Source organism: Lepidothrix coronata, unplaced genomic scaffold (genome assembly GCF_001604755.1).
Source record: "Lepidothrix coronata isolate B3197 unplaced genomic scaffold, Lepidothrix_coronata-1.0 Scaffold152, whole genome shotgun sequence".
Classification (NCBI taxonomy): domain Eukaryota; kingdom Metazoa; phylum Chordata; class Aves; order Passeriformes; family Pipridae; genus Lepidothrix; species Lepidothrix coronata.
In genome coordinates this window covers 92,472-117,249 of record NW_016690332.1, presented here as the reverse complement: position 1 = coordinate 117,249, position 24,778 = coordinate 92,472, and the positions used below count along the sequence as shown (strand labels likewise).

Genomic DNA, 24,778 nt, shown 5'->3' with positions numbered 1-24,778 from the left:
AAGGCCAATATGGCAGTACACCATTCTCCCTTAAATTTGCTATTTGTGCTATTTTTAGCACTTTTTAAACATAATGTACGCTGACATCATAATTTAGTTTTTCTCTTTTCACAGCAGGGTAGGGTTGTCTGGAACACCACACACTTCCACTGCAGACTTGAAGACAAAGGTGACTGAAACAGGGAGGGGAAAATACAAAGGCTCCCAGGAGAAAACTCTGATGTTTGGTAGGTTTTAAACCAAGGACCTCTTTCTGAATATTCCTTGCATTTTAAACAGGAGGGTTCTTTGTGTATAGGCACTTAAGCCCCACACAACAACGTATTCCCCACTAAACATGATGTCCCTACAGTCACAGATGTCCAACTCCACCTGGATGCAGTCAGTGGTGTGCAGACACATAGGGCTGTGTGCCTGTACATCTCTACCTACCTACATGTATGGTGCAGCCATGCACAGGCAGCTTACATGAGGTAGCCATGCATTATTTATAGGCCTCGTCTCTCATTGCCTCTCTTCCTCCACCTGCCCTGTTGAACTGAGCACTAAAGCAGGAAATAATTGTAGCATGAAGCTGTCGACACACTTCCCGCTCTCCTCCAGCCGAGAGGGGAGAAGTCCTGCGGGGTCAGATAACCCGTCTCGGCATGCCCAGTGGCACACTCTATTTGAAGAAGATGGAATTTGGTAATATGTCCTGGCTTAAACTCTGCAATACTGAGTTTCTTAGGCAGAAACCGACATGCCATTTTAACTCTATGCCTTGGAACATGGAGGACTGCTAAGCTTTTTTCACTCCAGCCAAACTACTCATGTCACGAAACATGTCATGTCATAGTCGCAGTCAACACTTACAACAGCCATTTCATATATTGAAAAATGTTTAGCTTTAGCTGTTAGAAGTGTCAAACAGCAGGAGCTTGCCACCACATCCCAAATACAAGCTCACAACAAGTTCCACCACTCCATAACACCTTACACAAACACCTCTCTCTCTTCTACATTAACAGTGTAGCTTTTTAGCTTTTGCAAATGGGGAAAGCCCTCACCATATTCTCCTCACTGTTATCTGCACATGCTTTGTCCTGTCCTTCTGCATTTGACATTCAAGTAGCAAATAGTGGCAGATTTGCTCTGCAAGTAATTGTGCCAGTTCCAGAACCATCATGACAACTTTATGCAGACAAAATTCTTTAAAGCCATGAAAATGTTCCTTTCTTTCCCCTCTGCTCCCCCTCCCAGTTGCATAAGCTTATTTTTCAACATTTGGCAACAGAACGAAAGCATTAGATCACAAAGGACCAAATCTGTTGTTGTTGTTTTCCTTTTGAGCTTCCCTAATTAGGACTCCAGTTTTTGGAAAGTAAAAGGAAAGAATTGAACTGTAGTACAGAACTACCAATATTAACGAACAAGACACATTTCCAGCTTTTAAAAATATTCTGTTTGAGGCTAAATCAGCATATCTAAAAGTGACCTATTTGGGATAAGTATGTCACCAAGTTCAATATTTAGGTCAGTATTTGTGCAATAATTCCAGTCTGTCCTGAAAACAGGAGTTCTGTTCAGCTCAGAACACACACATACAAGAAAACTAATTCTAATATCTATTCACAAATTCCTTCCAAAAATTTACTGGGGCAGAGCACGAGAGATATCTTGGCTATAATAGATTTCACTGTTAGAATGAATCTGACAACAGAAGTGATGCCCATTTGTAATTAAATTGAAACCAAGCCTCTGCAAACATGCATTCAAATCTTCTTTAGCATACACATATTTATTGCAGGAGTGATGCATTAGGATTTGTCTCATTCTGAAACACCGCTAAAAAAGTCAACATTGCCAATATTCTGTGGGGGTAAAGACTGCAGAGCAAGCATTCTTCGCAAAGTCTCCTTTCAAGATGGAGCTTGTTATTTAAAAGTTGAAATAACATCATCTTCTAGCTCTTTTGAAGAATACAGAAGACAGATATGAATATTTTTTCATAGTTAAAAACTGAACTCAACAATTTTAATGAAATATTTTACCAGGGATTTCCTTCTGCATTAAAATTTATAATTAAAGCTTTCATTACACTAGTAAGTATCAGAACCCTCAGTTTCCAGTAGCACACACTGGGAACATGAAGGACTGCAGAAAAACTACCCCTGAACGTAAGTTAGCACAAATGTTGCTTTCAAAACAAGTGCCATTAAACAACATCTATATTTAAAATACAGTCTTAAATATTCATAACAACTCACAAAGGTGCAAGTACTATATACAAAACCAGAACTAAAGAAGAATCTGTAGGCATCATGTGACCTAGCCCCTAATGAGCAACCAGAAGCTCACTGTTTGAGAGCCATATCATCTCCCTTCCTAAATTTGCTTGCCTTTAGAAACACAGTGCTTTACACAGTATTTTCTTGGTTAGCAGTAATATTTTAACAGTTTTGAACTTGAGTAGTTTCTAAACACCTGAGGCAGAATACCTCATATAAATGTTGGGTTTTTTCCCAGCATGAGAATGTCAGCTTGCCTGAACTACAGAGCTGAAGATGAAACTTTTTCTCATTCACCTATACATGTAAATCAGATGGGTTGCACCTAACACCTAAGCACTTGGACACAAACAGCATCAGCTGGAGGACATTTGAGTTGCTTTTGCAGCATTACTAGTTTACTTGTTTCTATTCTTCAGAAACAGTGTTGCTGTGCAGCACTTCCCACAGGACTGCCTTGCATACTGTCAATGCTTGTCTGTGTTTTTCAGTCTAAGGATAGAAACTCCACACATCAAAAAAGCAATTTTTTTTCCTCAAAGCACGTTTTACCAACTAAAAGAATAGCATAGCAAGTTTCTTCAGTTCTGATAGTCTGAAAAAACACTTGAAACTATGTATTTTCTTTCTACTCTTACATAAGAAAAATGGGAGGTTATCATGAGTGCATGGGGATATGTTCTCATGCTGGCTATCATCCCGATGCTGTTAGTCATTTGGGTGAACCAGAAAGAGAGAAGCACAGCATGGCACAGAACAAGCTTATGCTGCCAGTAATTCAGAGGGGGTTTCTGGCCATTTTTCTCTGCTTCTGAAGTTCATTGTTTTCCACTGTTTTCCTCACTCATTAGATTTGCCTTTCATTTATCTGATGTCAAACCCTCTTGAGATGAAAGGGCACTACTGTCCCAGAGAGAGCCACAAAGCAGCAAGAACTCAAAAACCTGACAGACCGTGGCTCACCGTCTCATAAAACATGCCTTGGGGATTTTTACCTTGAGGCTTAACAGACCTAAGCAGATACGCCTGAACAGCTTCTTTAAAAAGAATTTTAAAACTCACTAGAAAAAAAAACACCTTAAAAGACATTTTAAATGATGCCTGTGTTGGGAGGCGCATTCGTTACTACTCAAAGAAAATCAAACCTCTTAAAAAAGACCACAGCCGAGGCTCTATCACTGGCAATAGGCTGGATAACACATTACTGAAATCTAAAAAGACAAAACAGATCTAGTGTGAATACCTCTAAGTATTACTACATAAAACTAAGTTGCTTTAACATAGTAAAGAGCATGGACAGTCCTATCAAGCATAAAACTAAAGAACAGTTTAGGCCCAACTGGAAAACAAAAGAGAGAATGCTGACAGCACAGCAGAAGAACTCACATGGTAAAAAAATATGAAAATATAATGGTTCAAGATATGCCAGTTACTTTGGAGAGGATTTATCAAAAAGGTAGCAGGGATTAAGAGAGAAAATAGGTAACTGCAAAAACAACCTTTCAACAACACAAAGTGGAACTGAAGAGTCAAATGAAATAATGCAGGTCCTAAATTCTCATAATTAATTGTGCTTTAAGTACAGTATAAAATTTGCTTTACAAAGATTTTAGTTAGTAACCTTTTTTCACTGACAGAAAATTATTGCTTATAGGTTATTAAAAAAAACCCCAGTTATAAACCTAAAGAGATTCAGCAACATTTCTAAGCAGGAAAAAAATTCTTAATTCTAGCAATTTAATATTTAGGTTCTGTGTAAGGAATGACTTTAAAAAAAATCTGACACTATTTTAGGTTTTAATAACACTGAAGTAAAGCTTTTTAAACTGAAATTCTGACAGTTATATTTATCATCCTTTTTGTTCTAATGATCTCACTAGATCCATCCAGCTGGGAGAAGAGGGAAGAAGTTCAGGACAGCACTTTGCTTACACAACCATGGTAGAAAGAAGTCTCAGTGTAAATGCAGAAAAATTCACCTCCCTACTGTTGTTACCAAGAGCTCTCAAATTGAGTAATTTTGTGCAACACTAACAGCAGCAACAGCAGTTCATGACAGTCAACCCAGAAGAGGGAATGTAAAGCTGCATGGAGAAGACTGAACTGGGGGGAAACTCTATGAACATCCCTTTCAGGAAGGAGACAGGACTGTTCTCACCTTTGATGCTTGTCGCAGCCATCGCAGATATTCAGTGAAGTTATCAAAACAAATGTAGTAGGTCTGGCTTTGAGGTCCAGAGGAGCTAAATGCTAAACAGTGCTGGTGCTTTTTCACTTCTTCCACCTACAGCAGAAACACAAAACTGTTAGTCAACAATAATCAAAAGCCTCTTTGCAGAACTGCCCAGGGCAAAGTTAAAGTGTGCCCAAGAAGAGCTCATCAAGTAGAGCTGGACTAACCATCTCAAACACTCAAGCTGGATCTCGGCTGTCAAATCTTCACAAATCTACACAGGCAAGAAACGAGAACAGAAGGACAACGAAACTAAAGGAGAAAACCACCAAGAACGTCAACATTTTAATAGAGACTGAACACCATAAAAGGTTGGCCAGTGAAACACATCTAAGGCTGTTTTTATGCAACCTAAAAAAAATACAATTTATAGTTCTGGTTATTAAAAACAAGCTTAACAAAATGCTTCTCTTACAGCCCAATTAAATTCTTTGGCATTTCTCAACTTGCTAAAAAACACCCAGAATACATCATTCTGCTACCATACACGAGAAGTCCCACACAACTTATGGTCTTCATGTCTCAGCACAGCATTCTGGAAAGCCTTTGCAAACCAGGAAGTGTAGAGTATTTATGGGGTTGAGGAAGAATATTTTTTGAGCAATAATTTAAAAAACACTTAGTTCTGTGCCAAGCATCCTCCTCCCAAGCTTTGTCAGCAGAAGCCCTCAGTACATTTTTCTGAGCTTAATTATCCTTTTCTTTTAAAATTTGTTGTCAACTTTCTCCTTAACAGTCTGCATGTTTTACATCACATAAGGTATTTCTGTGCAAAAGCAACTTAGAAATTCCATGTTAAGCAATTAAAAAGAGTACACAACCTTTTCCCTTTTCAAATTCAAAAATATATATATTTTCCATCGCAAAGGGAGGGCCAATGGCAACCTGAATCCCGTCCTCTCCAGCATCCTACGGTCAGGAATACAATTCACTGTCAGGAGTTCACACACTTGCTAAAAGAGGACAATGTCTCTGCTTCATTATCTCCAGGGAAGAGTTGAAGAATCATGTGAAGAATCATGAAAGGAGACAGGAAAAACAGCTCTTAGAAGGCAGCACTACTTTTCACATTGCTAGTATGGAATATTAATAAATCAACTCTAGTCTGCATACATAATATTGTGAAGCTTGTTCCTCTCCCAATAACTCTTCAGAATTCAACTTATCTTTATGTGAAGTAAAGGAAGATTACTTCAGGTGTAAATTAATCCTCAAGCTAATGATTCTCTTCCCAATTACCTTGGCTAAACAAGCCAAATAGTAGTGTCCTGAAACACTGTTTACGTTGAAATAGTAATGTAATCTTACTGTCTTCACTACAGTTTCACAGCATCACAGCATGGTTAAGGTGGGATCTGTAGAGGTCCTCTGCTCAAGCAGGGCCACCTACAGACAGTTGCCCATCCGGTTTTTAAATATCTCCAGGGGTCATGAAGAATTCATCACCCCTCTGGGTAACCTGTGTCAGTACTCAGTCACTGTCAGAGTGAAAAAAAATTTCCTTTTGTTCATTTGGGAACTCCTGGGTTTCAGATGTAATCAATCAGAAAAAAGTCCAGTTTCAGCTTTTCACAAGTAAAAATGTTTGTTGCTGTCAGCTTACAACACACCAGTACTCATACAGTGCTGAACACTCAAAACTCCCCAACGTTCAAAATAAGCCCGCACTCTTACTGGTTAATTTTCAGACCTTAAGAGTAATGCAGCATGGATAAAACTTGGATGAAGAGGTGTGGCATAGATCATACACAACAGAGCTGCATGTATCCTTTAGCTGTGTGCTATTGCACATATAAAACACCTAACATTGCACACAAGAAAAAGAAATTGATTGTGCATCCATTACTTCATTGCTTTAATTCAAACATCCAAAATTGTTGAATATGACTGACCATAATCAAAAGCCATTCATATACTTTGAAAATCCCATTCACAGAAACAAGCTTTTGAGGGGTCAGAATAATCCTAATTGAATTCAATCTTCTCTGCGTAAAGAGATAGGGGTTAACAAAGCAAATACATAAAATAAAATATCTTACTTTTCCACCAATTAAAGGGAGGACATGCATCTTTCCAGTCTGGCTTTCTTTTACTGATGAGACAATTAGGCATGTTCCACAAAGGATAGCTTGGCGTCTTGTCCATCTGTTGACTGGCAAATGTATTTTCCCTTTTCGAACATTGTACATTCCTGAGAGCTGAATCCGTTCGGAGCTGCCAATGCTGTGGGGCTTTCCTGAAATAGAAACAAAAGCAACCACTTAATCACAGAAAATCTTTGCCTCTTTCACTTCAAGTCATCCTGAGACTTTATCAGCAAATTTTCAGGTTACAAACTGCAGTGTAACAAATGAAACACAGCTTCAAAACCATGCAAGCAGGTAATTTAATATCAGCTTCAGTACAGACTTCTTTCAGAGGGAGAGGTATATGACAGGTTGGTATCATGAAGAGTAGATCATATTAAATAATCTGCAATAGTCACAGAAGTACCAATTAATGGTACCGGTCTTCTCTATGGAGAGAAATTAAATGTTCATCCACAACAGTAAGTAATTGGTTACTGCTGAGTTCACATTGCCTGCTTGGTAACTGCAGAAGAGGGTGATGTACTGCATGCTGAACTGTATCTTTTCACTTCCATGTCTCTTCTGGCTATACTTCAGGTTATGGTTTGAATAGCTTCAATAGCCTCCCAAAGAATTCAGTTCCTACTTTCCCCAGTCCACCCCGCTCAGTCCAAACCCCACAGCAGAGGTTGTACACTCAGCCACAATGTAAGCAGGTGCAACCTAGATGAAACCCTCAAAGACCCTGCTTTGGTCTGAGTAGAGCTTCAGAAAGTGTGAAGTTCTTTTGTCTGTATTACAATTAATTTACTATTTATAATAATTTAGATTATTAGCATAACTACCAATTAGGCCAAATCTGTTAAATTACTTAAAATGTCTCAGACTCTACTAATCTAATCTATTAATAAGATTCTATTCTATAGAAAAGCATCATGAGCAATGGCAACACAAAGACAAGTATCTCTCATCTCTGCTCTAACAGAACCATGTTCTTTTAGGATGTAAACAGGAAGAAGCATAATTTACTCATTCTTATCTGAGGTATTTATCTATATCAGCTTACTCTATCAAACCCTAAACAGTCCAGCCCAGATCTGAATCATCCAAATACACTAAGTCTTTTGCAAACAGAGTCAAGAGCTAATCACGTTCAGGTTAAACCAGTTCAAATTTATGTACGAACACTGGTGTTGGTGAAACTTGCGGAGGTATCTCCCCTGGATAAACAAACTAAAGGCTATGTTAATTCCAAGTAGCTTCCCCATCACGATAAAAGATAAATCACCCATTTTCTTCCACTAGCGCTTACCAAAATTCTTAAATACACAGAATTAATAACTAGTTAGGATTCCAGAAAAGCAGAGTTGATCCTATCTTCTAACGCTGGTATTTCAGACCAGTGCCAGCTGAACTCCAGCAGTGACAAGCACTGCACACTATTACTTCAACTTGCTATTATTCCTGCTTGCATGACAGCTCATTTGTCTCAATGAGTCTGCTCTTGCCTTCAAATTATCTACGGAAAGATAGAAGACACCTACCACATGCCCTACCCACTGCCATTCTCTCACCCCCGCTTAGCCTGCGCCAATTTTTGTCCTTATCTTTAAAAGCAGCCTTCATGAATCTTCCTGCCAATTTAATGAGCTAACACTTGGCATAGTTACCCTCAAGCCTTGCTCTGCTCTAATAAACACTAGCATTTAGGCTACCGAAGTCTGCCGGTTTGGATCTGCAGGAACATTGCTGTTGCTTGAAGCTGAAAGACAAACTTTAATGCCCACAAGGTATCAACATCAAATACAAAAAGAGGTGCTCCAAGAAAGCAGTAATTTCATTGCCAAGCAAATTCATATCCAACCACAGGAGCTGTGGAAAAACTCTTTGCCCAACAGAATAGAGGGAAGTAGGGGACATCCATTCTGCAAAGCTACAAGATGACTGATAGGGAACACAAGTGAGTAAATTAGAGCAACTCAGCCTTAACAAATACAAAAGCTGAATCAAACATTACATTTGGAATATGAAACATTTGGTTCTTAACGTAACTGATAATTTAAGTAGCTTGTGCAGAACAACGGGTTTCATGCCGTAGAGCACTGATTAAAGAATTAACCACACAGACACAATCAAATCTCTGTAATGAAGTAAAACGTGCCTGGTAAATATTAATAGCACGGTTGTACAAGGAATAGTTGTCAGGGGTGTGGGCAGTTTCACCTCAAAAATTATGTTTTATGATCATCTTCCAGGGTCTGTTTCTGACTGTGCTAACTTCACTGGAAAAGCACAACCCACTGCTGACTGAATCCCTTAGGACTGCAAGGCATAATCTCGATCCATTGGGAAGACAAGCTCATTTAGCATTTCACCACAGCCTAATGCAACTTTACCCATCCAGGAACAAAGGGCATAATTTGCACTTAATATGGGCAGAACTGTGTCCTGGAAAACACCAAAGCTCCAAAGTTCTTCAGGATTGTGGTGGATAGCAGAGTACAAGCTCCAGCTGCAGCACAGTAACCAAGAGGTTTGGTAGGAAACACAACGGCATTCTGGAGCAACTGAGAAGTACCATTACCCTGCCTAGTCTAGTGGTAAAACAACTACCACACTGGGTACTCACACTTCACAAAGGGTGCTGAGAAATTAATCTTGGAAAAAAGTTACAGGGGAAAAAGTCAGATGCCTGAGCAACCTGCTTTCTAGGACCAGACTCTTGAACTAGCTACATGAAGTTAGGCACAGCTGGACCTGTAAAACTACACAAGAGTCTCTAAAAGGCAGTTCTTAAAATTTCATATAAATTCACAGAGGTTGTAAATCACAGTAACAATTATTATCATTAGTAAAGGTTTACTAGAAAAGCCAGAACAGAGCTATCACTAGAAGTAATCATGAGTTTTCTCTCAAACTTCATATTTGATTGGAAAATTACTGGGATAAGAACCTATAGTTATTCCCACAGATACCAAAAAAAAATTTTAAAAAAATTAAATAACTCCTTTAAATTCAAAGGAACCCTTCGAAGGATTTAAGGTGCTTTTTCCCAGAAAGTACTACACTTTGCTAAGTGAAAGCCAGAAGGTTCTTGATGAGAACATACTGGGATATATATACATAAAATACTGGGCCTATTTCATTAAAGCAAATGGCTTCTCTTTTCCTATTCTTGTCTACTTCGCTACATAACCAACCATCTGGTTGGACCAGATGATCTTTCAAGGTCCCTTCCAACCTATGCTCTTCCATGATTCTATAACTTGAAAAGCTCATGTTTAATATTGGATCACATGTTGTTGCCTGAGACGCAATCTGCTCACATATTCAGTTTTCTTCCTGCTAAAGGGTTGTAATAATTGGTATTTGATAGTATCATAGTGTTCCATTATCATGCAAGTGTGGGGGGGAAGAGTCAAAAGCCATTGGCTTATTTTGATTCTAAGCAGAGGTTATTCAAGGACATTCCAACTAATTGCGGAACCAGATTCCTAAATCTGTAGAAGTTTTGCAGGTAACTATGCACAAAAGCTGTTTGAAAAGCAGCAGCCTTGCCTACTGAAAAATACGCTTGGACAGACTGCAGCTTTAAAGAGCTCGGATATTTGCTGCCAAGTGAGCATAAAAGCAGGAAAAGTTTAAATGACAGCAAGCTCTGTCACAGCAGAAGTGGGATAGGACTTGGAAAGTGTGAAGCAATCTAAGGCTGGTTGTTCCTCACTTCACGGAGGAAAGCAGCAGGTGGCAGAGTCTCCTGCAAGAGGGCTCATCCCTGACAGGCTGGGAAGTGGAGGACATGGGAAGGGCTCAGAACTGCACCTGCCTTTTCTATGACCTGGAAAATACTCAAATGAGAAGGCAAATGACCTTCTTCTTCCAAGTGTACAAGAGAGATGAGGGGCAATCTGGACTACACCAGAATTCCTTTAGGCTAAGAATCAAACACCACAAATTATTGCATAACTACAGCATCACCACCAAAAATCAGCTGTTTTTGAGGTAACCTGCCAGTGCCAGCACTGTTTCCAGTAAAAGCATCAGCAGTTCTGAAATTATGTTCCTCAAATCTGCCTTACAGACCTCCCATTCAAGATTTAGAAGGTTGCATGAGATTCACATTCAGGTTTTTCTTCAGTTTTAACTAACCCTGAAGGAAGCAGATGAGTTTTCACAGGGGCCTGTGATCATAGTGCAGATAAAACGGTAATGATGATCCTTTGTGACTTGAAACAAATTTGAATCCTGCCAAAAACTTCAAATGTAATTATTGCTGCACTGATCAGAGTGGAAGCAAATATGCCAGAACATCTAGAAGAGTTGCATACCAGAAAATGTTTTTCGAACACTAAGCCCAACCAGAGTAGTTTGAGTATTTTAGCAAGAAACCATAAAAAGATTATTTTTCATTTCTGTCAGGTCGCCAAGACTACAGCAACTCCTAAGCACCCCCACAACAGAACTTTTGTTCTGTGTGAGGCATTAGAGGAGATGCCTCAAGGAATTATAAGCTGACCACTCATTTGGCTATCTTGATATTCATGGTTGAATTCCTCTCAGTTTTTCTTGTCTCGAGTCCTGGAGGGAAACTAGTAGTACTCACAACAAGGACAAAAAAAACCAAGGAATTTGACGGAAACAGCAGAACTGTCACTGGAACCACAAAACTTACCCTGCTTCATAGGAAGCACGGATGGGACACGAGTGATCTTTCCACAATGTTAAAGAACTAAGACCTCACCACGAGCAGCCTGAGGAAGCTCCAGGTATGCAACATACAGACATCCCGCCTAGTGCAAAGACTTAAAACCTTATTAAATGAATATCCACAGCCACTTGCTTTGGGTTCTGGAGTAAAGCCCTTTATCCCAGCAATGGAAGACATATGGAACACATTACCATCAGAAGTTATAAAATACCAGCTCATTATGGGACATAAAAGTACTCAGGGAGAAAAAAAAAGCCTCTCTGCAGCTCTACGGCTGATTAAGTTGCAAGTACTCATTATTCCCCCGTTTAAAAAGTACAGCCAGTAAAGTCTGCCTCTAAAGAACAACTTAAGACATTACCAAAGTAAGAGCAGGGAAAAGTGTTGACAAAAGAAACATGTTCACTTCTGTGCAGCGGGTCTTATTTTTATTACTAATATTGGTTTGATGGAATGAAAACTAAAAATTCCTCACAATCTGCATGGTGCAGGCAGCCCGGCCAGCTGGAGACACTGCCCGCCCTGAGTTGTCTTGAGTATTCACCAGTGGTAAGAGAGGCTTAAGTTATTATTTAGTAGGAATACTGTCTTAAGTTCGAAACTTTTCAGAAGTGACTGAATAACTCCGAGTGCCTAATTTAGGGATGTATTTTTCCTGCTACAGCTGGTCAGCTACAGAGGTCGTCATCCTCATCTGCACACTATTGGGCCCCTGGCCTGAGGCCAGCATTGCATCAGCCCTACCACATCAGCTGTTCTGTGCAAGCTGTCCTCGAGCCCTTTCAGACAAAACAGGCTGCTTTAGTTTCTTGCTTCTCTTTTTGAATGAGAGGCCTTAGGGACAGCTCACGGTGAGTAGTTCAGCATGGAGAGAAGAAGAATGGCACGTAGGGGCCAGAGCTGTGACACGGTGGCTGCTGCTAGAGAGGATGTGTAATGAAACCCACCCACAACTTTCAGCAAGTCATGTCAGAAAATAAGATAATTCACACACTAACATTTTGTGAATATCAATTCTTGTGTGCATTGGAGAAAAAGAACACCTACCATTCAATTTTTAGGATTTTGGTCTGAACCCACTTGGGAAAGCAGGGCTATTTCCTAGCTGGTCAGGTGAAACCAACATGGTGGGTGGCAGCCCCTTGGTTCACACCTGAAGCACCGTCCCCACCACCCCTCTGAATTGAAATCAGGAACACCTTGCCTGTGAACCAGCAAATTGAGACTCAGTACCGGTCCTGCCTAAATGTAAGTGCAAAGAGGCCTCAATTAGCTCAAAACACTGAAAGCGCTTGAGTGTCTTTGCCCACCTTTTGGGAAACTGCCACAATAGCTGTTGCTGAACCCTTACTGCCAGATCATTCAGCAGATTTCAACTTTTGCTCAAGCCCTTTCACTGAATACAGATGAAGCTACTGCCTGTAATGTTTTTGAAGCTTCTCAGTCATGTAAGGCTGCTTCCCCTTTCATTCTTGTCAAACTAAGGACAGCGGTGATGACTTCAGGCAAGGCCCAGTGCAATGAGATGTATAAAAATAAAGCAGCCAGTTGGATTTAAAAAAAAAAAAAGGAAAGGTGGCAAAGGAAGCAGAAAAGCACAAGTAAAACCTTTGAAACTATTTTACTGCTCTCATTTTTACTTGAAACTATGAAGAAAACCTACTTACAGTTACATGCTTATTAGAAGTATTTTTCCTGGTGAAGGTCCACACTGTCGTAATTTAAGAACAAAGGCACAGAATTAGCAGGTTTTATGTTTAACTAAGACCAAGGATTCACTTTGTAGTCTCTACCAGCAGGATGCTTTTGCAAAGGTAACAGACCAAGATATATAGATATATAGATATATATCTCAATCGAAGTTTCACGTGGCAAACCATTCCAAAATCAGCAGTTGAATTTTTGGACTCAAATCTACTTAGACTCGTAAAGATGCCTGTAAGATTTAACACAAGGCTGCCAATAGATTCAGTACTGCTCTGTCAAAGAGGGACACTGTCACCATTATGGTGTTCTTAAGGGCATGTAACTATTAGCTTAGTTACGCAGTTTACTCATACTCCTCATTTTGCTGCACTCTGTATTATATGGGCCCTGGGGGAAGCTCTGAAGTAGTTACGTTTCTTTTAGGAATTAGCCATTCAAGCTCCACTATTTGAAGGCTGTTATCTTTCAACCTGAGAAACAAAAGCAGACCCCAAATGTTGGATTTTACTAAACTATATCAACTTGGTTTTTTTCTTGAAAGAAACATTCAGCATGAGACAAAACTGGCAAGAGTAGAAGACAGACAAGCCTTCAATCTTTGTGAAACATGTTCCTCCTACTTTACAGGAAGATCATCCTTAAAAACAAGCATTATCTCTATATGATAGGATACAATAAAACATAGTTACTAGTTTAACAGCAATAATCCTGTCTTCCACTTAAGAGTAAATCCTCACTGGAGGAAAGGTTTGTATGTATTTCATAATCCAGAAAATATCCCTCTTCCCCCACTGAGACAGAGTTCAACGTTTGTTCACTTGATCGTTCACTGTATCTTGTTCTCACATGATTCACCATTCTCCACACAGGAACCCTAAAATCATGGTATCAACACTTAAAAGGATATCACAGGCAAAATTTAACTATAATTACTTTTCTGAAAAGCTTTTCTATCAAATGTCACCAATAACCATAGAAAATTACTGCAATAACTTTACTGTCAAAAACTAAATATCAACTTACAATAAGCAAAAGCTTCTGAAAAAAAACCTAACAGTGATTCAGCAGAATTCAAGAGCCACTGTTAACCAGCACAACTCCTACACTAGGACAACTTAATAAGAGCAACAGGCTAAAGTAGGATACGCAGTGGTGGACAGGACACACTTGCAATTAAAAGCAAGCAAGCAAAGTGGAAATTCATCTGGATTACTATGCAGAGGAAGCAAACCCAAAGCCTTGGAACTAAATTGTTCTGATTGTAACAAGTGAACTCCAGATCTAGCTGTTCCAAGGTGTTTTGACAGATTTTACAGTTCGGCTTGTAGAAGCAAACCTCAAAAACACAGATTCAACCCCAACCAACTGAAAACCCACCTGTTTCCAAATTCTTCATTCCATCTATCCCTACAGACTACTCCTGCAGCTCACATTCAAACTCTGAGACCTATGCATTTCCATTCACTTCACTTGTCTGCAGGAAATCCAAGCAAGTTACATGCAAGCAGGTTTGTTTATTTCAGCAAAACAACGAGGCTCTCAAGGCACACGGGATGTCCCAACTTCTGCTTGCAATGAACTACAACGGACTGCAGGCTGTTATGTCCAAACATTTAATTTTGAAGCTTGAAAAGGGAAGAGAGTCACCTGCTTTTCAGTAGGAAAACTTAATAGTAACTCTTCTGGGAAAGCCCCATATGACACCTCTGTATGGAGAAATAACTGAAATATCCTGAAAATGAACCATCAAGAAAAAAATGTAATTTTCCTCCTGTGCTTTAAAGTTGTAAAGAGCTACAATATTGGTCAAGAGGCTTCCAGGAAGTATTACCTAAACCAACTTTCCCATCTTGAACTTAGGATTCATTTCAGGAAGCTACTGAATAAATTCATAGTGACATCATCTACCAAGTACTTTTGCTCAAAGTAAATTTAAAACAGAATTAGTCTTACACTGGGAAGATTTGTACTAGTATCTGATCAAATTCCTTGCATATATTTCTTTAAAAGAATACTTTAGCAACACATTTCAAACTATCCCTTATTAAGATGGCCTCAAGAAACTCCACTTTCTGAACAGTTTTACAGTTCTGTGCACTGATATTAAAAAGGTGAAAATGCAATAGATGGGGCCAAAAGCACTAGGCCTTACAAACTTGCCAGTAGTACCATGACTAGCATGACAGCATGCACAGCTTCTGTAGGATAGGACCCAATGAATGTTCAACTGATCTTTTCCCTTTCTTCCCAATTCAGCCCCCATAAAGCACAGCTGAACAGAATGCTGGAGATGCACATTTATTTTTGTGAAGTCATGCAAAAATTGAATTCTACTTGTTATACTCCCGATGCACAATAAAGCCACAAGCACAGTAAAATCCCTTGCATCCCAAAGGATACTTACCCTATCTAAAGCAATTGCTGTATTGGCAAAAGCTCTGAGCTAACCAACTGTTTTAGGCAAAGCTGGAGTCTTGATGGAATTGAAGAGCAAAATTACACTGATGACTCCACTGAAGTTAACAGCAGCTTTCAGGTTTTATCAGTGTTAGATGCTCAACATGAGGCATGGCAATGGAAGCTCAAAATAACTACTTGAACACACACTCCTCTGAGGAGGAAGAATGACAGCCCCTGGCAGAAGTTCATCTGTTTGTCTTAGTACTATGACAGAAAGACACAAATCCATGCTCCCCACCAGCAAAAGTTGAGCAAATCTCTACACGCCCTTGCACGTACCTGCCTTGCCCTGAGGATGGAAGATGTGGGTAGTCAAATGTTTAAAAAAGCTACAGAGGAACCCATATGCACGCTAGATCAAGAATTGTTTCATATGACCTTCATACATAACACAAATGTCATCTTTCTACGTATTCTAGACTAAAATTCCACCAACCGCAAGATGATAAAGCTATTTTGTGTGTTAAATGTATTCACGTACAATGATTTTCTCCTTGCTCTTTCACGAGAAGAAACAAATCAGGTATTTTACATCTCTAAAAGCATGTAGTAATCTAAATCCTTGTTAAGGTAAAGCATTTTAAGTACGACACTTCTACAACAGTACCAGCACTGTACCAGCATTATTGTATAGGTCAAAATCTCAACTCAAGATTTATCACAGGACCCACCTGATAAGCAGCTTACATCAAAACAATTCTGTACAGTATTGCAAGGCTATTACTAGCACATCTCAACCAGATCTAGTTTAAAAAATCACAAATAACTGATGTGGAACAATACCAAAATGTATAAGCTGAAATGTATATAGTGAAATACATAAGCTGTCCAGTCAAGTGCCTCCAAAGCTTAGCCTTGCAAAGAGAAGGCTATCCAGAATGCTGGATTTGGAATTGTCAACACCTACAATCAAAAGCCGTAATACCTAATAAATAAAAAAGAGGAACTAGTAGGTAAGAATTGAGTGACTGCTTTAAGATGCACAAAGACAGAAAAATATAAAAGCCAGAAGAAATAGCACAAGCAATTAGTCAGAGAATTATCTGTCATTTAAAATTCAGCTTTATTAACATGAGATTTCCAAGCTATGGCTAGAGGGAATTCTGGCTGAGCAATGTCCCTATAAGTCAATCTTACTCCATGATATGAGCCAGTGTGTCCACAACTTGCTAGGTAAGCTTAGTTCATACACTTTATGTCTATACCTTGGCTGCTTTCCCCACAGACCAGTAGTCAATATTTGTGCGTGCATGTGATTTTATATAGTGTGCCACAAACCTTTCTTTAAAAAAGTTAGTCGAAGCAATAACCTTTCTGGTTCGCAGCTTTGAGTTCAGTAAGTAGCACAGAGTACATATCCTCCAGTTGCCTCTTCTCCCCCGCCCCCCACTCTCTCCTACAACTCTGTAGTTAGAGACTGTTCCTAACTAAACCCGTAATAATTTTCACTTCTCTCTTATCAGCAAGAGCAGCTTCAAAGAATCACACAGAAGCCTGGATGATGGAAAAGGAGAGACTGGATCTGCAGATACCCTTGGAAAGCTTCACTACCCTGATTTCTGCCTGCTTTTAGTCATCCACCTTGTTTTCTTGCTAAAGAACACATACCCTTTGAGTCACTCTAAATCGACTTCTGTCATTCAAGTGTTTGCTTTTTTTAAATTTACATGACAAAGGTTGGATTATGCTAACATACATTAAACAAGTATGTCAGCAGTAAAAGGGAACTTGTGTCAAAACTCTGTACTTCAGACTACATTTGGGGGGGGGGCAGACCAAGACAAAGGAAGGAAACCCTATTTTATAAAGTGTGAAGAAGGAAACAGTGGAGAGAGATGTATCATGAAGAAACATGAAAGGGAATGTTTTCCCAATGCCTTTCTACCCGTGGAAACAGGCAGAGAAGATTTATCACATGCCCACAGATATCAGGTTTGACACAGTTTCTTGTCTTTTCTACCACAGAGACTAGAAGTAACTGGATAGCATATGGGAATTGTCTAGGAGTGCACGTCATACGGTTTTATTACAAAGGAGAGGAAAAAACCAGAAAAGATTGGCTTTTTCCATTCCCTTTTTAAATTAAATCAACCATCACACATCTGAGTCATCCCCAAACCCATCAGTTTTCTGTCCAAAGCAGTCCAAGGGTCTGTGAAAGGACAATCACAAGTGTTAGCTCATAAACCTGACTACACTTTAAGGTCTCTTGTTTGATGCTACACATCCCTGTAGGAAATATATTGAAAATTTCCACACTTGTAGCAAGTGGAGAAAAAGCCTGTACAAAGGTCCAGTTTTACAAGTACACAGTCTGATTTAAAGCTCCTGAAGCCTCAGGAAGTTATCTAGGAGAAATCAAAATAAGTTCATAAATTCAGCTTTGACAGGAAAGTGAGCGTGCTAAAAACAACCTTAGGAACTTGAAATTCATCAGAGCACCACTTTAGCTCTGGTTCGCGATAATTTTAGATAGGGAACCATAAATACCCACCATGAGTACTTTGTACAACACTAGTAGGATCAACTTGAAGCTGAGGCTACTTGTCAGAGCTTTCCCTCTCTGTGAAAATACCCAGAAGAGTCTGAAGTGCACACCTACCTATGAGAGGACCCCATCCTGAAAACTGAGCAGCTTCTTTACTGGCACTTGAATCCAAGTCCTCTCAAATGCCAAGACAGCAGTCCAGCTGGACAGTGTTCAGTGTAATACACAGCACAACTAAGTCCATTTAAGTATATTGATTGTAGTCAGACCATAATAGTATTTCATTTTTCTGCCATAGGAATGAATGCTTCTTCTACCTTTGGAAAAAATATCGCAGCTATATAGAGATAGTAGTTAAACTGTTTACTTTGAAGAAAGCAGAGCAAATGAAACTGTTCCACCATCCATCCTTGTCCAATACTAGCATCTAAAACCAAAACCACTCCCCTCCAATGCGCATCACTTGAAAGTTCAGCACGTCTTAATCTTATTAAAATTGTATTGAACCCTCCACCTGTAATCACGGGAAAAACCTAAAATATGCAATATCTCATTTAAGAAGCCTCTCCATTTTGATCCACCCACTCTAGCTGACCAGTTGTCTTAAGTGCCTGTGTCCTTACAGAGGAAGGGATCATTTGTCTTTCTAAAAGCCCTTTCACAGGTCAACTCCACGCAGAGGAATGCAAATAGCCTGGACTTTATGACCAAGTACCCTAATGGCAGAAATCCTCTCCTCCTATCTCACCAGACTGCTTCACTGAACTGAATAGAGAGGAGGAACAAGAAAAGGTGGATCAAAATTCATTTGCCTCCCCTTTCCAGAGACCTACTGTGTGAGTGGACACAGCCATATGTCCACAATAAAGATCACTGCTAAAGTTCATCTCTCTACAACATATATGAAGCTTCACTGTCAGAAAAACATCAGGAGAAGTCCGTGATGCTCTTTCATTCACAAACATTTGCAGGATTAAGTTTTAAAAGCATTTAGACAGATTTTGAAAGGAATCCTTCCCAAAATACTATCATCTTGATTCCTCTGCCCACTCACCCTCCTTTGAGGGAGAAATGAGACTCCTAAAGACTTTTTTTTTTTTGACACTATTTGCATTCCAAATATCTTCATCTCAGCAAGAAAGGAAACGGTCAAGGATATATTATACTTGCAGCACTTTAATTTATAATATCACAAAAACAAAAACTTGTTCGGTGAAATTTATTACTAGGAGCAAAACAGTAATTAATTTTAATGACAAACTGCTTACTTTGCACAAGGGAAGCACGTTGGGTAGAAAATGCCAAACACTGCCAACCTCCAAATTGATATCATTCTATTATACTTCAGATCAGTACAACTCATATTGTTGATGGTTTGGATTTTTTTTTAAATGCAAGTTTCATATACACTATTTCTACCTTAATGGATTTAATAAGAAACCCTAATTTCTAGGCGTTTTAACTAGTAGATGATTTCTAGATAGCTGGACAGATCAAATTTGGCTACATAAGGACAATGAGACTTAAACTGAAACACCATAAAATTATTCAATGTAATGTTTTTTATGAAAAATAGTCAAATCATAGAATATGCTGAGTTGGAAAGGACCCATCAGGATCATCAAGTCCAACTCTTGGCCCTGCACAGGACATCCCAAGCATCACACCATGTGCCTGAGAGTGCTGTCCAAACACTTCTTAACTCAGGCTTGGTGCTGTGACCATTTCCCCGGGGACCCTCTTCAGTGCCCAATCACCCTCTGAGGGAAGAACCTTTTCCTGATATCCAACCCAAACCTCCCTTGACTCAGCTTCATGTCATTCCTTGTGCCCTGTCACTGGTCATGAGAGTGTAGAGCACAGTACCTGCCCCTCCACTTATGAAGAAAGCAATCAGCTTTATTTTCTCCCATATTTCCTTCATATTCTGCATATGCACAAACCTAAAAATGAAGGATATATTCTTGAAAACAGCTTCCCTTAAATCTTAAGCAAAACTAAGCAGGAATAGTAGAAAATACTTAAGTTGATACATTGGCTAGCATACTAAGTGTGAAGGCGTACACAAGGAGATGGCACTCTAAGAAAGAGCACTGCAAAAAGAGGAATCGGACATACTATTTTTATCAGCAGCAATTTAAATCAAGCCTGATGTTCAACAGCTGATGACACTCACAGCACTCTGCTGGATACAGGGGACTTATATAAGTCCCCAGAGTGGGTCCATTACTCTGCCCTCACTAACTTAAATTGTTGGTAAACACATCCCACGGCATTAGGCAACAGGTCAAGTTTGTTGAACCCCCCCAACAATACCAGTTCACTAAATAAAATAGGGACCAGCTGCTCAGTCAGCTATTGCTGCCCAAATAGCTGAATTTGTGCTAACCAAGTTCAAACTGCTCTAGTCACGCTCATGGGGGCTGTGAGCACACGCATGCACATGTCCATGTGTTGGTGTGCACATACAGGGAGCAGGATGAGGCCCTGAGAGCAGGCCTTCCCTGGCTGGAGCACTGAGCAGGCAACCCATGCCTCTACCACCAGCAGAAGCACCTCTCCAAGACCTTGAGGAATCAACTGCACAGCAACACAGGAAAAAAGCAGCCACAATCATCAAAAACTGCTTTCAGCTTCAAGGGACATTGGCATCAGTATTTCGGTTTTGCTATCAAACCTAGATGATGAGAGAAAGGCTTACAAACAGTCTTACACCAGTGGAACACCTGCAAAGGTTTAATGGGAAGGAGGAATGAGAGGGAGAATTGCCCCTCCAATGCAGGAAAACGCTTCCCACTGTTGTCCTAGTTTGTCTTGCTCAATGTCCTACTCATAAATCTAAGTTTTTGTAGTGGCCTCCTGCTGGTTTTTGAAGCAAAATAAGCCAGTGACCCAGAAGGTAATTAAGGGAAAGGAAATGTGTAGTTTACCTCATCCAGTTTGCATTTTGCATACTAACTTATAGTATAAAAAGTTGTTTAGACATACTTTCTCTTGCTGCTTCACTAAACTATTTGTCATTAGAATTGTTAATATAATGTGAGAACTCACTAGGTGAGTTTAAAAACACTTTGATTCACATTTACTTTAATTGTCTTTTTCCTACAAAAGCATACAGTTGTCTTGACTGTTCATAAACAGAGAGTCCTTGAGGAAGTATGACAGCTGTACTCAAACATTTATACAACTTAGCATTTCAGCAAAAAAAAAAATCACTCCAGTTTCTTGGCCTCTATTCTCAGTGAGACTTTTTTCCTATAATCACTTTCTTTCCAACTATTTGAAATGTTTTCACTACTCCTTTTTTGCTACTTTCAGGGCAGAACTCACCGCTGTCTCCACAAGCTGACTTCAGCAGAGGTTCTTGTGTTCCCCAAGAATGACACGAACCAACAAAAATCTTGTTAGGAAGGCTTATTGTGTAAACCAAGATCACAGTCACGTAACATGGCAGAGATCCTTTTCCTGAAGCTACCTTAAATTCATAATTAAAAATTATACAAAGCACATTACTAGACTAATGCTGAACCAGGAACCAAGAGTGCCATATCGTCAGTCACAGCAGCTTGACAAATTTCTATGTTTGAAGTAAACAGTGGAAAGCTTGTCTTAATAAGTTTTAGGAAAAAGGCACTCAAATTTGTAGGACATCACCGAGGAAAGTAGGCTAGCATATTCTAATACTCAGTAACATGCAGAGCAAGCCAACTAGAACTTGCTACGGAGACAGAACTGACCACTCCTCCAAAAAATAGGCTTTGTTCGTATTAGGACCGGGAGACTCAAAGATTTCAGCTCAGTTAGTCAGCTGTCACTGAGGTCTTGTCTTACTGAACCACGAAGTACAGTTTGAGGACCCCATGTAGCTTCAAAATCCTTTGACTATCTTTGGAAAATAAACTCATCAGTCCACCAGAACCTGATCACTAAAGGAAACAACTTCTTTTTTTCATTAACTTCTTAGCTTCTTAATTGAGAAACTTTTTTATTCAAAGTCTAATCTGAAAGAGATATTGGTCTTATCAGCTTTATTTGAAATAGTCAAATCTATATAACTTAGTAATTTTAAAATAAGAACATAGATCACCTCTGAAAAAGATTGTATTGGGATTTTTATTTTACTAGAAGCAGTTACTTCATAATGAACAGGATGGTGATCTTTTCCAAGACATTTTAAGCTAATGCAAAAAGACATTCTGAATCCACACATGGCATTAAGTTTTCACCACATAGAACCCAACACATGGAAAGAAAATTCTCACGTTCCCTCAGTAAAGTTTGCTTGTGGAAAATGGAAATTATCTGAGAGCACTGTGCTAGGCCTCATGATACTGGATTGAAACCCAAACTTCTTACCCTTGCTTTTCTTGTATTCTAAAGTTTACGCTTTGTTTACCATTTCAGAGGGCAAAAATAAAAAGGAAAGAGAAAAGAAAACACACAGGCAAAATTACTTTTAAAGTTTCCTATGCAAGCTGCAAGTGGAGCAGATGTGTTCATCCGACACTCATTAGGGGAAAAATCTGTTTGGGAACAAAGTAAATACAATTCAATACTTGAAGTCAGACTTTCCTCAAAATCTATTTGCAAACTTCACAGTCCTAACTATGTACTGTCACAATGCTAACCTCGGTACAGTAGCTCAGGACTACTTCTACGTTTCTTGGAAATAGTTGCAACAGTGAGTTTCCCCATGACAAAATATAATTTTCCCAGAGATGCATCAGAAAGGCTCATAACACTTCTGTAAAGGAAACCTGCTGAAAGATAAAAATGTGACAGCAGCAGTTTTAGAGAGAGATCTGGTCAGAAGATCGCAATGATGAAAGAAAGCACATTCAAGAAATCTGTCCTTTCAAAGCATTCCTTATCAAGTCACCTTCAGCTCTACCTTCACAACTCAAACAAATTAAAAGATTCCCATTGAATAAGGCCATTTAGTGTACTCTTCTAAATGCCACCTTAAGCTAAAGGACAGTAATCCTCCAAGGCAATACTAAATCTATTATTTAATGAAAACAAAAGAGGAACAGAACACATTTAAGACACATTTCTCTGAGGTACATTACTGAAAGATAAAAGATGCTATCAAGTACAAGACTTATCCATCATGGCACAGATAGCTTCTTGCTACAGATTTACCCTTGACAAAAACAAAGACCATACCAGGCTGGAAAACAGGGAACGTTACAGGCTCCGAGGCTGCTACATGCTTTTCACCTAACCGGAATCTCTGTCTCTGGAATACTGCCTTGCTGTGAGGTTTAAAAAAACCTACTCAGCTTCTACAGAAGAAGCATAAAGCCACAAAACCACTTATTGACAAAGGACAGCTTCAAGTTATTAAAATTATATAGATACAACCAACTCCCATATTTATATGTTATTTGAGCTATTGTCTCCTCTCCTTGAGAGTTAGCCAGCACTGCAGGGTAGCACATTTTAAGTAACATTTTAAAGAGGACAAGCCAACAGCATTATACCAATCTGTGGAGAAAAGTACATTCAGTCTTTATCATTAGAGATTTAATCTTCTGGTACTATTCTTCTAGTACAGCACGTAACATAGAAGTACACAGAAAGGTAAGAGAAGCCTATGAATCTATCAAATATAAAAATACTCTGTCACCAGACCCCTTGAAGTGGAACTAACGCAGATTTGTCTAGAGTCTGTAAAAACCTAACAACATTGAAAATTAGGGGGTTTTTTTGTTTATTAATTCCTTACTTTAGGGGTGAATTATGAAACACTTAAATGTTTTTCTAGTAAAGATGCAAACTTTCTATAGGCAGCCACTAGCAGTTTTATCTGCCCCTCAACACACCACTCTGCATCCCTGGTCCCATTCTCCTCTCTTTTCTGTATCAACAAATGATGATCCAAATAACATTTTGCAGTCTGCAATTATAATGCAGTTCGGTTGATTTTTTTTCTCTCTTATTTTATTAATGCATTATCCCAAGACTTGTCATCCCACTGCTCTGAAACAAAAATAGTACACTTCTGAAGAGAACCGAGCCACTTGTTCTTATAAAAAGATTATCATGCCAGTACAAAGGTTGTTGTTTCTAACCGAGTTACTCAAGCATCCTGCAATAAGCCATTCAGAAGTTCATCGTTATTTGTCCAAACAGATTAGTCATATTAGTGCTGAAGCAATGGCATTATGTAAAAGGCTGCTTCTCTCTGATCTGCTTCATTAGCTCCAAATCATATTTACAAAATGCAACATGCTACTTCAGCATGTCTGCAGCAATCACCAGTTAAAACAATTTCTTTTATCATCACCCATGATATATGAATACATGGGTGGCCCAAGTATAGCCCACGGGTGCTGGGCTCTCAAAACTGCCTGCTCATTTAAGAGCACAAAAGGTAGAGCCCATGGACACCAGGAGCTGTAGCTCTCATCACTTCATCTCTGTTTTAGTGGGTTTGTGCAGAAGGGTAGCCCACAGACAGACAGACAAAGGCAGCAACAATGTGCTGCTCCATTTTCTAGAAATTCTGTGCATTTATATCTGCTGATGAAACTGAGCCATTCTCCAGTGGACAGAATTTAGATATTTATTCAATCTGACAGAATCAAGCTATTTAACAATGGCAGAAGAGCAGGGATGAAATAATGGGACTAGGATGTTATGAAGTGGAGAAGAGGTAGAATAAATACTGACATATCCCATTGTAAGTCTCAAACTGACATTATTGAGTCGGCTTTGGAAACTAGGACAAGTGATCTGAATCATGACAAAAAGGCTTTCAAATATACACTGTCTGCTCTTTGTTTGGATTTGAAGAAAGCAAGCAGTTTCCCTGAACTGGTGGGTACATTCTCAGAGCTC

At 39.3% G+C, this 24,778-nt stretch overlaps 1 protein-coding gene across 2 annotated transcripts in view; it reads right to left on the bottom strand.

The window, feature by feature from the left end:
- Window positions 1-24,778, bottom strand: part of PHLPP1 (PH domain and leucine rich repeat protein phosphatase 1) — a 132,887-nt gene that overhangs the window by 54,434 nt on the left and 53,675 nt on the right. The window contains exons 1-3 of one of the 2 annotated variants that reach the window (XM_017828773.1): window positions 12,025-12,136; window positions 6,543-6,739; window positions 4,429-4,554 (exon numbers count right to left, since the gene is read on the bottom strand). In XM_017828773.1, coding sequence (XP_017684262.1) covers window positions 4,429-4,554; window positions 6,543-6,692 — 276 coding nt within the window. In that variant the 5' untranslated portion in view covers window positions 6,693-6,739; window positions 12,025-12,136. Of the gene's footprint in view, window positions 1-4,428; window positions 4,555-6,542; window positions 6,740-12,024; window positions 12,137-24,778 lie in introns of those variants that run through there. The other variant, XM_017828774.1, reaches the window with a different exon arrangement.